Raw genomic sequence first — 13,046 nt, forward strand, 5'->3', positions numbered from 1 at the left:
AGAAAATCAGCCTAACCAGATAAAGTTTACTTGATGCATCAATCAGACAATACACCTTTTATCATGCTGACTAGTAGTGAATCGTATTCAAGAAAGTGGCTTTTTCTCTCTTTCCAACTGCAAGTCTGTGGACCAGTATGTTTCAAAGAGATTTATTTCAGATTACATTATTTTGTTTCTAAGGATAGTAGGTAAAACTTAAAACTTATTTCTTTTGGCTGTGTTTCATTTAGGTCTACAGCTGAGTAACAACGCACATAAGAAATAACCAGTGTATTAGATTAGCTCTGTACACTAACTGACAAACACGCAGGTACGTGAATATTACTTCCATTTACCATAACAAATTAGATCAGTCACTAAAATATCTGATCACTCCTAACATTCTGATCACACAAGATAACAACTGGGATTAATTTGAATAAAATATTTATGAATATTTTCATAAGTACCTATGGCTTTAGAATAACTGCTTCTGAAGCAGAAAGGAATTGCCAGTAGTGCAGGCATGTGTCCTGAAAACTCAGGAAAAGCTAACAAATAAATTAATCGATTTAACGTTCCTAACAGGGTAATGATTAAAGTAAAAGCAAGGATTTGAAATGTTGATACTTTTACGTTCTCTCCAAACAAGCTCTTGTATCTAACACACAGCTTCGACGTGCAGATAAGTAAAGTCTTAAACACATCTGAAGTCAATACAAACAGCACCAATTTGAAAAAAGAAATAAAAAATGGGATGTCCTTAGAATTTAGGCTTATGAAAAACAATGAACAAACAAACAAGCATTAAGGAACCAGTACTAAACTCCCTCTTTTGCAGATGATCTGTTTCTCATCCACTTTCTCCCCTCTAAAAGACAGAGGGACCATAATTTGAGAGACTGAAGTACTTGAATAAAACATCCACAACTTTGTCAAGTTAAGGATTCGTATCCTTTCGCTTGCTCTTCTGTATCTTTTCTATCTTAGTCTGAGAATAAAGTTTAGACTCATTATTTTTGTGAAATAACATTTTTTTTATGCGACTTATACCCACAGCATTGTCATCAGTATTATGAAGTGTTCACATAAAGCAGAGAAAATACTTCATAAAAAATTCATTGTGAATATGAAAACAACTGAAGCAAGTCGTTGACAGAAGACCTAGAACTTACTGCCAAGATGATTCCATAATAAAATCATAGGCAAACTAGCATATTCCAATGAAATGACTTACATGATATTTTCCTTTCAAAATGCTCAAATCATTGCTCACAGATCTTTTTTAAGGATATGTTTTGTTACAGTGGGGCTACGTGCAAATCACCATTAGCCTAAGAAATATAGCTTCAGCCTATTATTCTGATGTGTGATCTTTATTTTTTTTTTCTTGTGGTATTTTCCAAAGTCCTGCTTATAATAGCTACAGCATTAGTGAATTGCTTCAAGCATCTCAGTCATCACCTTATCCACAGATACACCACCTTCATTCAGTGCATGAATAGAGAAACTCAGAATGTAAAACTAGACTAAGGCAACTTAAAACACACATATTCTTTAAAAGCTATTAACCACAAGCTGTGCATTAATGCCACCCTGGCAATAAAACTGTCGGGTCTCTTTATGCTGAATTTCTTCGCACGTAATAATTAATGTTCACTTTGATACATTTTAAACTGCAAGTTTTATTACAACATTCCTGTACTGTTAATAATTAGTATTTCCTAAGTGCTCTTTTTTCTCTATATTGACTACCGGTGAATAACTGTGGTCTGAGAGCACGGAAAGCCTTAATATGGCCTGTTAAAGATCAGTGTGAAACACAGCAACCTTACCTGACCTCAGATAAGCTCAATTCAGAAGTTAACCTTACTCATGCCTACTCATTATAGTCTCTTTTTTCCATTCCAAAGCAAAAAAACCAACATTCATGAAATATCCATAGTTGTATAATTTTATAAAGTCATTTGTATGGGTTTGGCCTGAAAAGGGAGATTATATGAACATGGTGTCCCACTCGGATAAATGCAAGTTGCTGGCTGACTTACCATTTACTGACTTATTTTCAGAAAATATATTGCACATTTTGACACGGTCATTGACAAATGCATTATAAGCAAAAGAAAATTAATATATAAACTCCTGCTGGAGTTTGATGACAGACACCATGAAAACAGACTTTGCCTGGAGTAAAACATTCATATTAACATCAACTTTAAAAATGACTGCCCTTGAAATAACCTTGCAGAGACCTCTACTTAGATGCAACTCCACCCCTGGATTTCAGAACATACCACCACTGAAAAAAAGACATGTAATCTTTATAATAATGCATAGCTGCTGTCATTAACTTTTTAATTTTTTTGTTCAGGCTTTCTCCTGCTGTAAATTTAGACGCTACCATTATGTGGTAGTGAAATATGAAAGGAAGAGCCCTGCAAACACACTCTGATGCCATGTTACCTTTGTCTGACATCCATTCAATGGGCACAGAGATTGAATAATATGTACTACTAGAATGACTGTAGCTCTGACAATGCACTGGAAGGGAAGCAGGGTACATCTACTTATTCCATTCTTTTCTCACCATTCTGTTTAAGCAACACATCCTCACCTTATCTTCAGTACATTAATTGAGTAAAAATGTCTGCAACTCATCATTATTTATAGACTTCTGTGAATCTCCTTCAGACCAGACACAGAGAAGCCATAAAGGTTACTTTTCACTCACAGGACTGTTCAGAATGCAACATTAATGAAGTTACCTGATTCTAAATGGATCAATTATTCCTGATTAGTTTTTCCCACACTTCCTGAAAAGAATGAATTAATTTCGAGATCTTCTGCTAGCATTTCAGAGTTTGTTCACACATGGTTTAACAATACGAGATACTGCACATCTCAGAATAATTTATTACGGGCAATAGACTGATTCTAAAAATGACCACAGGTTGCTTCACAGCTACAGAGACAATTTCTGTGCAAATACAGAACTGCTGGCTTCTTCTCTTCCTCCTCTACAATAAATACAGCTAGAGAAGCTCATTCTTCAATTAAAAGAAATGGGGGCATCCAGGTTTGCCTTTTCATGCTCACATGGTTGCTTCTTTTTTTTTTTTTTTTACCCTCCCCCCCTTTTTTTTTGTTTACTTTATAATGACTGCTCTTAACATTTTTAAAATTAGTTCTACAGTTTCAGCTTAATTTGTGAGAAAACACTCCTTCCTTTACAATACTTCTTTTTGAGATCAGCAACTGCTTGTGCCTCAGCATGGTGGTCAGAGAAAAGTTACAAAGAACTGCTTTGTTCCTTGCTTCAGACAATATGCCAGCTCCCAAAGGCAAGGACAAGGAAACCCACGACATCATGATAACTAAAGCCTGCTTTCATTCTTGTCCTGTGTTCTCCTCAAAGGCAGCAACAGTTCCTCCAGGGTCTCTGTGAGACATAAAATTGATAATACACAAAACTACCCAATAAACAGGAAAAACAGTTGTGATGCTTGTGTTATGTTATGAAGACTGTTGGGAGAGATAGTGATAGATAAAGTTGACAACACTTAAAAAAAAGAACACTTAAGTTTCAATATTAATTCTCCCAAATTACTAATCCTGTGTACTTAAACTACAAAATCACAGGGACTGCCTTTTTTTTTTGATAGCTATGTAAACGTTAGACTTGGTACTTCATGTAATGGCATGATCATGAATCATCACATGATTCAGCAAAAGAAATGGTAAAAATATAATCTGATGTCTAGTTACAAGATGCAAGCACATTTTAAGCTCTTGATAGAACACAGGAAATCACTGTGAATTAAAACAAGACCATATTCAAATACTTAAATTAAACCTCTAACTCGTATTGATTCTGAAAAGACAGAATGTCTGCTAAGCCAGAGAAGGCGTCCAAAATTCAGTGGGCTTCAGATACCTGGTATAGAGAGTATTTAGCTTAATTTTTAGAGAATTTTCAGTTAAAATTAAGATTCACGTACATTGTTCTTCAAGCGTTGTTGTTGTTAAATAAAAATACCAGGTTCAAGATAAAAGCACAAGAACTGTCAAGATGGAGAAAACATTAGTTATACCCTGATTTTTTCTTTCTTCTACTGAAAGTTGTAAGGAAGATGCTAAAACAATCCATTTGTTTCCAGCATTTTGAAGTCTCCCAATTTCCTAGTGACATCTGTAAGTTTGAGCTGAGCACCGTACAAAAGCAGGCTCATGGCTTTTTGAGCTTCAGCGTGACCAAAATCTTTTCTCTACAAAAAACAAGTTAGACTGACCATAGCCTTTTTGAATTATTATTCTGTCTCCAGATAGGTATGACAGAAAACTCTTAAAATGGGCAAAGTGCTGATGAAAGAAGCGACGACTGACAACAATTACTTAAATTACTACTTTTTTTCCTCTGCATATTGTACATCTATGCCTTTGGGCTTGGAATAGGAAGCATCCTGTCAGTGGCCAACAGGAATATCTGATTTATAAGGTTTACCTGACCACAGACTGAGGACACACAAGACTTTTCTTCCTCTTCAAAAACCATGCCTTGGTGTCTGTAGCAAATACATTTCAGTGGAGCTCTGCTACGCTGCAGAGCACTGCTGCACTGTGCTTCCTTGGGCACTGCTGTTCTGTGCTGCTTGGGATTTGCCACCATTTTGACTTTTTGTCTTAAGATGTGCTAGTGTTGCTGAAGAAAGTGAGGAATATATTTAAAACAAATAAACGTAGATTTGTTTTACTATACAGTATTTTATGTTCCAAGAGCTGGAATTGAAGTGAACATTGAAAGTATAATTCAGTTCTGTATTTAATTCTTACCTGAGAAGAATATGTGTGACCATCTGATCCACAAACAGGATTGGTATAAACTACTGGACACTGCTTGCAGTTTGATGAAATGGGACCACCCCTCCACTGTTTATGGCCTAAACCAGCCTCTTTCATACTGTAAGTAAACAAAAAGTATGTAATTCTGATAAGCAGTAGTAGAAAGAGAACATAAGCAGGGTATTTTAACGAGCCTTCATAAACAATAAGCCACATATTATTTCAGCCATTAAGTAAAGTGCTGGCAGTCTTTACTCTTCGCTACATGTTTTTTTGCTATCATACCATATTCACTGTAGCTATACTTGGTACCTGCATGTAATTTCTAAGACATCTTTGTAAAAAAGGACAATTTAGATGATGCTTGGCTTGTATCGTATTTGCTCATTTTTTTCTTATTGAATAGTATGAAGAGAGCTATTATTTTATCTAGAGTTTAAAGAGTTAGCATTTACATACGATTAGATGTTACTACAAGAAATTCAATAGAAACAAGTGGTCCTTCAGAGTACTGTTTAGCTTACTTTGACAACTGTCTTTCACAGATCGCATTTCTCAAAAGTCAGATTCCACCATCAAAGGTAGAGTTCAAAGTTAAATAGAGGCAGCTTGCTGGAACACAGATTTGAACCGCATGTGTTTGTATATACGTGCTTGCATGCATGCATCCAACCATATGCAAACATACAAAACCAGATTTTAACACAGACAAAAAGCTATACTGGCCAGTTTAAAGAATGAAATACAAACTAAGTTTTGACACTTCATCAAAATACTCTCCCAGCCTTCAGCAGCTCCTATCATACAGCTACTCTCTAAGAAAAATGTTTTCTTCTGGTTGCTCTAAATTAACAGTTATTTCACAATGTTTCCGTATGCTTTTTGCACCTGTGAAAGCATATAACAACCACTCTGCCCTGAAACACTTGTTTTATGAGAGCTGCCTAATTCACAGACTGACCTACAATACGCCTTATACACTAATGGCTTCCATATAAATAAGAAAATAGAACAGTAATTTTTTTCATTCTGTTTCCTGCTTGGAATCTTAGTCAAAAATCTAAAAATGATCATGCTTAGGACTCAGCAGTAACTTACCAGGATACAACAAAGCAGTTAAGTGTTCACACTCAAAAAATTCAAATCAAATCTTTAATGGAGCAGAACTCTTTCAGTTCAGTTCACCTACAGATCATCAGCAACTGTTCTGCTAATTAGTCATGAACCACCTCCGGAGAAGAACTTGTCAAGAGTAATAAAATGAAATGGAATGAGAAAAAAAAAAAACAACTTGTCCTCTGTTGTTATGATGTGCAGAGTAAACATAAGCAAATAGCTTGATGGTAAACTGGTAATGATCAAAAACAAAATGCCATCTGTTGGTTACGCTGATGTTTTTATGCTATCCTTAATTATGTCTGCAAACACAGTCTTTAAGAAGAAAAAGATCAGGTGATTTACATATACATGTTTACATTCGGATTTTGTAGTGACTATATTCCGAGCCGATTCAATTACATGTAGCATAATGAGTGGTAAAAATCTGTATGGGAAGTACAAGAAATGGAAAGAACTCAAAGACATTGCTAATTAATAATAACTAACAATACTTTCTGCTGGATTGCTTTGTTTGAAGGCTAAACACACATTTCATTTCAATTGAATTAAGGTACAGGTGAACAGTACTTTTGGTTATATATAATGTGTGGCAATCGTCTTATTACTGGGGCTCCTCTCACTTGACTTTTTCCAGCCTAATGAGATGGCTGCATCTTCCTCTTACTGCTTGTTTCTTCTGTAAGTTACAAATTTCCAGAATTGTCTCAGAAGCCTGAGATAACTGACAGGGTTAGGGAGTCCCAGCTATCAACCCATTGTAATTTCTGTTCATCTGAGCCAAGGTAACTGTAAAACACTGCATAAATCAATCGCAAAAATTCCACACATCAACAGAAAGAATTTTGATGTAAGTAAGAACCAGCAATTGGAAACAGGACTTCTGAGCTACACAGAGGCTGCTGTTGTGCATGGTTTCTCAAGACTAGTACAGATGACAGATTTTTAGCTTATCTGTCCTCACAATCATATCAATACCCTCAGTGGAATTTACAGAACAAATAAAGATGGCAATGGAGTGGGAGAAAGGCACTTCCAACTAAGGAAAAGGGATGAGTATAATCATCTAAATGAAGAAAAGATTTTTATGTCTCAGAAAGGATCACAACAGTGCTGGACACTGGAACAAGCAGAGAAAACAAATCACAGGTCTGTGAAGACAAGCAGAGTGGTGAGAAGAACATAGCCAGAAAGATCACCTTCTCTCAACCAGCCTCAGACATAAGATTTTAAATGTGAGCTATCCCAGGCCATTCACTCAAGGCTGAAAAGTTTCCTCTTCTACAAACAGCTCTCCTGAGACCTTCAGCAAATCACTCCCAAGATCTTAGCTTCCATGTAACTAGTATAAGTTCCCTATAAAACAGAAGCATCTGTGTTTTCCAAACTCTAGATAAATGATTTCAAGATAAATGAACTATAAATCATGTTAGTCTGGAGATTGTGAGTCATGCAAACGCTCTAGACAGACATATTTTCAGAAGCCCTAGTAAGAAAAAAGGTTCTGTACTATAGCTGCTCAGCTATCGGACCATCAGTCGATAACCTGGCAAGAAAATAAGAAAGTCAGTACAGAACACTTTGAGTACCAGGTACTCAAAACACTTCATAAAATCTATCAGTACTGACTTAAACTTACATATCCTAACATTTCATTTCTCCCTTATGTAATTCTATCAAGTTTGTTTCCCTTGACTATTCATTAGTGCTTTCACAGGTTGTTGTTTTTTTTTTTTTATGTGGGCTTTTTTTCCCCCAACCTGGGCAATGACCATACATACAAATTGCTTACATGCAAATAATTAAGAAATGATTATAATGATAAAAATCATCTTGAATTATAAAGCACTGTTGTATGAACGTGATATAAGGATACAGGAACACAGCTTAAAGACAACATAAACAATTTCAGTTACAACTTAACTATGCATTTAAAGCAATATATTTTTATACTTTAATATGTTAGAGGAAAATGATCAGTAAACAAATCAGTCATGTCACTGTAAGAAAACACTCTTTTTTCTTCCTTGTATTTGTTGTTGCTTTTTGTTGTTTTTGTTTTTGTTTTTCCATTTGATGAGCAAGGACATCCAGATCATCACAACTTGAAGTTACTAAAATTCTGCCACTGAATTTTGTGATTCCACTGCACTCACTAAAAAACTCCTTGCCCCTGTTAGTTGGTTGCCACAACAAAAATAAGAAGCCATATACAAGACAATCTCTTCCACTCACAGATTTTGTACTTCTTCATTTCCTGAAAAACCACTTGGGGATCTCTCTAGCAGTGAAGTACTAAATACAGAAGCTCTGCCCCCTCTGATACTGCTGACACCTAGTGATTATATTCAATCTATGGGTTTTAGTTCGCCAACAACACTTCTGATTACATTAACTTGCATAAACCAAATTGCACATATGCTTTTAGACTGCATATGCAACTGCATGTCTGGAAACACAATTAGGCAATCTGCTCAATTACTGAAGCCTATGTACCTGTTTGCATACATAAACTTACCTTTCCGTTTATACATTGATCACGCCTCCAAATATTTCAAGAATGCTAAAAATAACACTGAATATTTTGCTGCATGCTACTAACTCTTTCATAACATGACTTTTTTTTAATGACCTATAAAATGCATTACTGTCCAATTCACTTGAATGAACGTGATAGCTAAAAGCTAGATTTGAGAATCCTCAGATACAGATCTTCAAATGCAGACTGATAGAAACAAATTCGGGTTAGTAAAGAATTCATGTTTCAAGGAACGCTTGCAATTTTCCTCTGACAGCTATATTTGAATTTCTTAGATATTCTTAGAATTACTCTGATTTAGAGACTGATTACGTTCTGCAGCGGCCTTTGAGAGACACAATCAGGCTGTGTCACATTAACATAATTAGAAAAAGCACTTGCGTTGCCAAATCCAATTTGTTTTTGTTAGACTTGACTGAATTTCCTTCAAAATTCCTTTTTCGTGTGGAAGCATCCTAAAATAAAACTATAGCTCTCAGTGTTTCTCTCCAGTGACAAAAGCAACCAAGATGATATGGTGTGATGAGCTGCAGGCAGCTCAGTACCACACTGATATTCAATCATTCCCCTCAGAGGGACGACAGACAGAACTGGGAAACAAGTAAAACTCATAGGCTAAGATAAAGACATGGGACATAAAAGGAAGGGAAAATAACAACAAAGATAAAACAACACAGAAATTAAGTGCTGCACAACACAACTGCTCGGCACCCAGCAACTGATGCCCAGACAGTCCCATGCAGCAGTAGTGGTCCCAGCCAACACCCCCAGTTTCAGCACACCACATGATGCCATATGGTATGGAATATCCCTTTGTCCAGTTTGGATCAGGTGTTTTTCTGTCCCCTGCCAGCTCTCTGTTTACCTCCAACCCTGCATTGGCTGAAACATCCTTAGCTCTGTGCAGCACCTGCTCAGCACCAACTAAAACATCAGTGTGTTACCAACACTGTTTTCATCGTAAGTCCAAAACACAACATGGTAACAAATGCAGTAGACAAAATTAACTCAGTGCCAGCTGAAATTACAACACATAGCCATTACTTGAGTGTTTGTCTCTACACTATTTTCACTTTTTCATTACTTTGCATTATTTGTAACGCATTCAAGAAGAATTTGTCTCAACTCTTACTATCTCCTTCCATCTACTTGTAATAACAAAATATGTTCTTACTTCAATACAGTTTCTTGCCTTGTTACATAGTTTCACTACTTTCAGCAGTATTCTGTATACTTTCGCAAAGCAAAGACGTCATTATTTTATTCTAAATATCTATGTAGGTCACTCCGGAAGTAATGCCCTCTATTAGTTTTCTTGGAAACTACAACAGATAGAAAGAAGACAATATTACTATTTGACAGAGCAAATTCTCAGCTACAAAACACTATTTTTCAACATAGTCAACATGATTAGCTATGCATTTTTGCCAGTAGTGAACAAGAGCCTGCATGCTGAGCAATGCAAAAAACCTGCACCAGCATCGCTGCTAACGAAGTGTTGTCTATTCAGTCCAACTTTCATTAGTCTGAATAGACAGAAGTCAGAAGGTGCCAAATCCAGACTATCTGGTGGGTGTGATCAGATAGCCCAGCCAGGATAGCCAGTGTGCTCCATGGTCTTGAAACTAATATAGAGCCAGATGCTATTGCATTTCAAGAGAAATGCTGTTGTCTTCTCTGGCCTGACTGTAAGTTCTAGCCTTCAGCTCAGCCAGCATCATGATGTAGTGATCAGAGTTGAAGTTTTATCCGTGTTCCAGAAGGATCATGCCTTTCCTATCCCAAAAGACAGTGCACATCACTTTATCTGCTGAGGTCAGCGTCTTGAAGATTCCCTTCAGTGGGGAATTCACGCGCTGTCACTTCAGGGACTGCCATTTTGACTCCTGCCCATAGTAGCACCACCACGTCTCATCACTAGTAGTGATGTGATCCAGGAAGCCATTACTTTCGGCCTCCTACTGGTTATTACCTGCAATAGGTACTCACAAACTTGCACACAGTCTTCCTTCTGTTCCTGTATCAACATCCATGGGACCCACCTGGCACAAACTCTGTGATATTCCAGCGTTGCCACCATGGTTCCCAATGCACTGAAGCCAACGTGCAGCTCTGTGCACAGCATCCTGGTCACAACCTGCTGATTTTTGTGGATGAGCTGATCAACTTCCTCTTCATCTCATGGTGTCACTGCTGTGCGTGGCTGTCTGGAACATGGCTTGGCACCCCTGTCACTCTGCTGAAATGCACCACTGTCTCACTGTGCTCACATCCACTGTTTGGTCTCCACCAACATCTATCAAGCACCAATGAATGTCAATGGGTGCCATTTTTTCTGCATGGAGGAATTCAGTGATACACCTTTGGTTCAGACACGCTTGCATATCAAATGCCATCTGTCACACGGCAACGCTTAACTTTAACTGCCATACCACCAACATCTGGTGTTGTGAGCCAGTATAATAAAATAGGAGGCATTCCTTTTGGAGCAGCCCTCGTATAAGAAAAAAAAATTAAAACCTTAAAAATATTCATGTGTATTTTTAAAAAAGTTATAAGTAACACTGCTGAAATTTGCCCTCTATCTGTGCCACTGTCTGAAATTAGCTAGTATAGCATTTTAATGAGATGGAAAAGCAGTAAATGCACAGCAACACGGAAATGAGTTTTCATTATTTAACTTATCTGTAGTTGCATGAGAAGTGAAAGGAATTTTAATAGACAAATACCTGAATGAAGAATTTTGCACCAACCTTTTTTCCTTTTTTTAATCAAACAATACAGGCATTTCTAGAAGCAATGTGTTGCACATGATTATGTAAACTACTAAAAGCTTAGATGCTTTTTTTCATGGCTTTTTTGCTAAGCAAAAAAATATGATCTCAGATGTTGAAGCACGCAAAGATCCTATTTACAGGTAGTACTGTACATGTTTCTCTTTAATCTCCCCAACTACCCCACTTGTCACTTACATATCCAAGCACTGATGAGCATGTGTTTTCCTACCTCTCCATTACAATATGATTTACAAAGAAATAATATTAAAAGACTTAATTCATAATCACTACATGTTATGCTAGTTTTCTGTTCACCACTGTCACACAGCCAGATTTTTCAGGAGATACGCATGCACAAATATTACGATGAACATCCAAGATATCAAAATGAGGAGAAAAAACAAGACTTAAGGTAATGAGCAAATAATGGGAAAATAAAGAGAAAGAGGCCTGACTTAGAGACTAAGACTTATAAATAAATAAAGACCTTAATTTCCAGATGGTAGGCTGCATGCATATGCTGCATTAAAAAAGCCATTCCTTAGTGAGAGAATTGTGTTGCAATCTCAAGGAAGAATTGACCTCTTTAAAAATTTCTAAGTATTCCTTCCAATCTGTAACAGATGGTAACTCTTCTGAGCTTAATATCTCCCAGTCTCCCATCCCAGGTGCAGCTAGTCTTTTAAAAGTTCTGATTAACTTTCTTTTTTAAGTTAAAGATCAAAGACACAAAAGAGATGTTCAAATATTACCTAGAGACAATAGTAGAATGTAGCTTTGTTAAAGGATTAAGATAGTTGTGTGACACATTTTTCTACATGGTATAAAACACCATCACCCCAGAAGACATTTAAATTACGTATTGGTTAATCTGAAGAATATTTTTTATAGTTCTTTTGATGTTGGTTTTTTTTACACCCCTCACTTCTTCCAACTTCCCTCTTAAGTACTGTTAGCACTGCAGTAACAGTATCGATGCCACTTAAAGACTTCACACGCAGCTGATGTAAAGCAATAATCTTACTTCCCATTGCAGGTGATAGAATATGCAGGACACACATTTAAACTACAAAAAGAATATTTTTCTGAATGCCCCAGGTTTAAAGGTTCTTGTTTCCTAAATGCATTAATTTGCATCTATAGAACACTGCAATATGTATGACGTGAAAGTACAAAATACTAGTTATTAAAAACCTCCTGCTGCAAATTCTCTGTAACTGAGCAAAGCATGAACCACAACTACATTACAGCAACTTGCATTCCTAAAAAGTCTGCTTGCAAAGAGCATACCATTTAAACATACTGAACTACATGACTTAACCATAACTACACAGCTCTGTACAAGTCCATTCTCAAATGGCCAGATCTATTCCTTAAACTCCAAAAATGGTAACAACAACAAAAAAATAAATTAAAACTTTTGGAACAGAAGAGCTAGTCATAGCTGTAAGTCTATTAAGTTTGTTTTGCATGAAACATCAGATTTTCCTTTTCTTTTTTACAGAAAGGATCTCATTTCTCTAAAAGCTGTTTTCCATTCAGGCATCCCTTTGACACCTTAGGAATTTTCAGTATGTCCAAATCATTCTGCCATCTAGAGGCCACAATAAGAAATCTTATCCCAGACCATTATTTAGCAAAGACTATTACACAAACACACACACAAAACATGTTGGCAGATAAGCTGATTTCCAAGATGCTAACACCAAAAGCAGCATGGCCAGCAGGGCCTCCATTCTGCTCTGCATTCAGCCCTAGTGCCCTAATCTCAAGAAGTTCATCAACCTACTAGA

The 13,046-nt window shown here is 36.6% G+C and overlaps 1 protein-coding gene across 1 annotated transcript in view; it reads right to left on the reverse strand.

The window, feature by feature from the left end:
• Nucleotides 1-13,046, reverse strand: part of SPOCK3 (SPARC (osteonectin), cwcv and kazal like domains proteoglycan 3) — a 160,744-nt gene that overhangs the window by 55,496 nt on the left and 92,202 nt on the right. The window contains exon 4 of the mRNA XM_042871495.1: nucleotides 4,813-4,939. Coding sequence (XP_042727429.1) covers nucleotides 4,813-4,939 — 127 coding nt within the window. The remainder of the gene's footprint in view (nucleotides 1-4,812; nucleotides 4,940-13,046) is intronic.

Source organism: Lagopus leucura, unplaced genomic scaffold, assembly GCF_019238085.1.
Source record: "Lagopus leucura isolate 7727_CA_CO unplaced genomic scaffold, USGS_WTPT01 Super-Scaffold_100004, whole genome shotgun sequence".
Taxonomy (NCBI): Eukaryota; Metazoa; Chordata; class Aves; order Galliformes; family Phasianidae; genus Lagopus; species Lagopus leucura.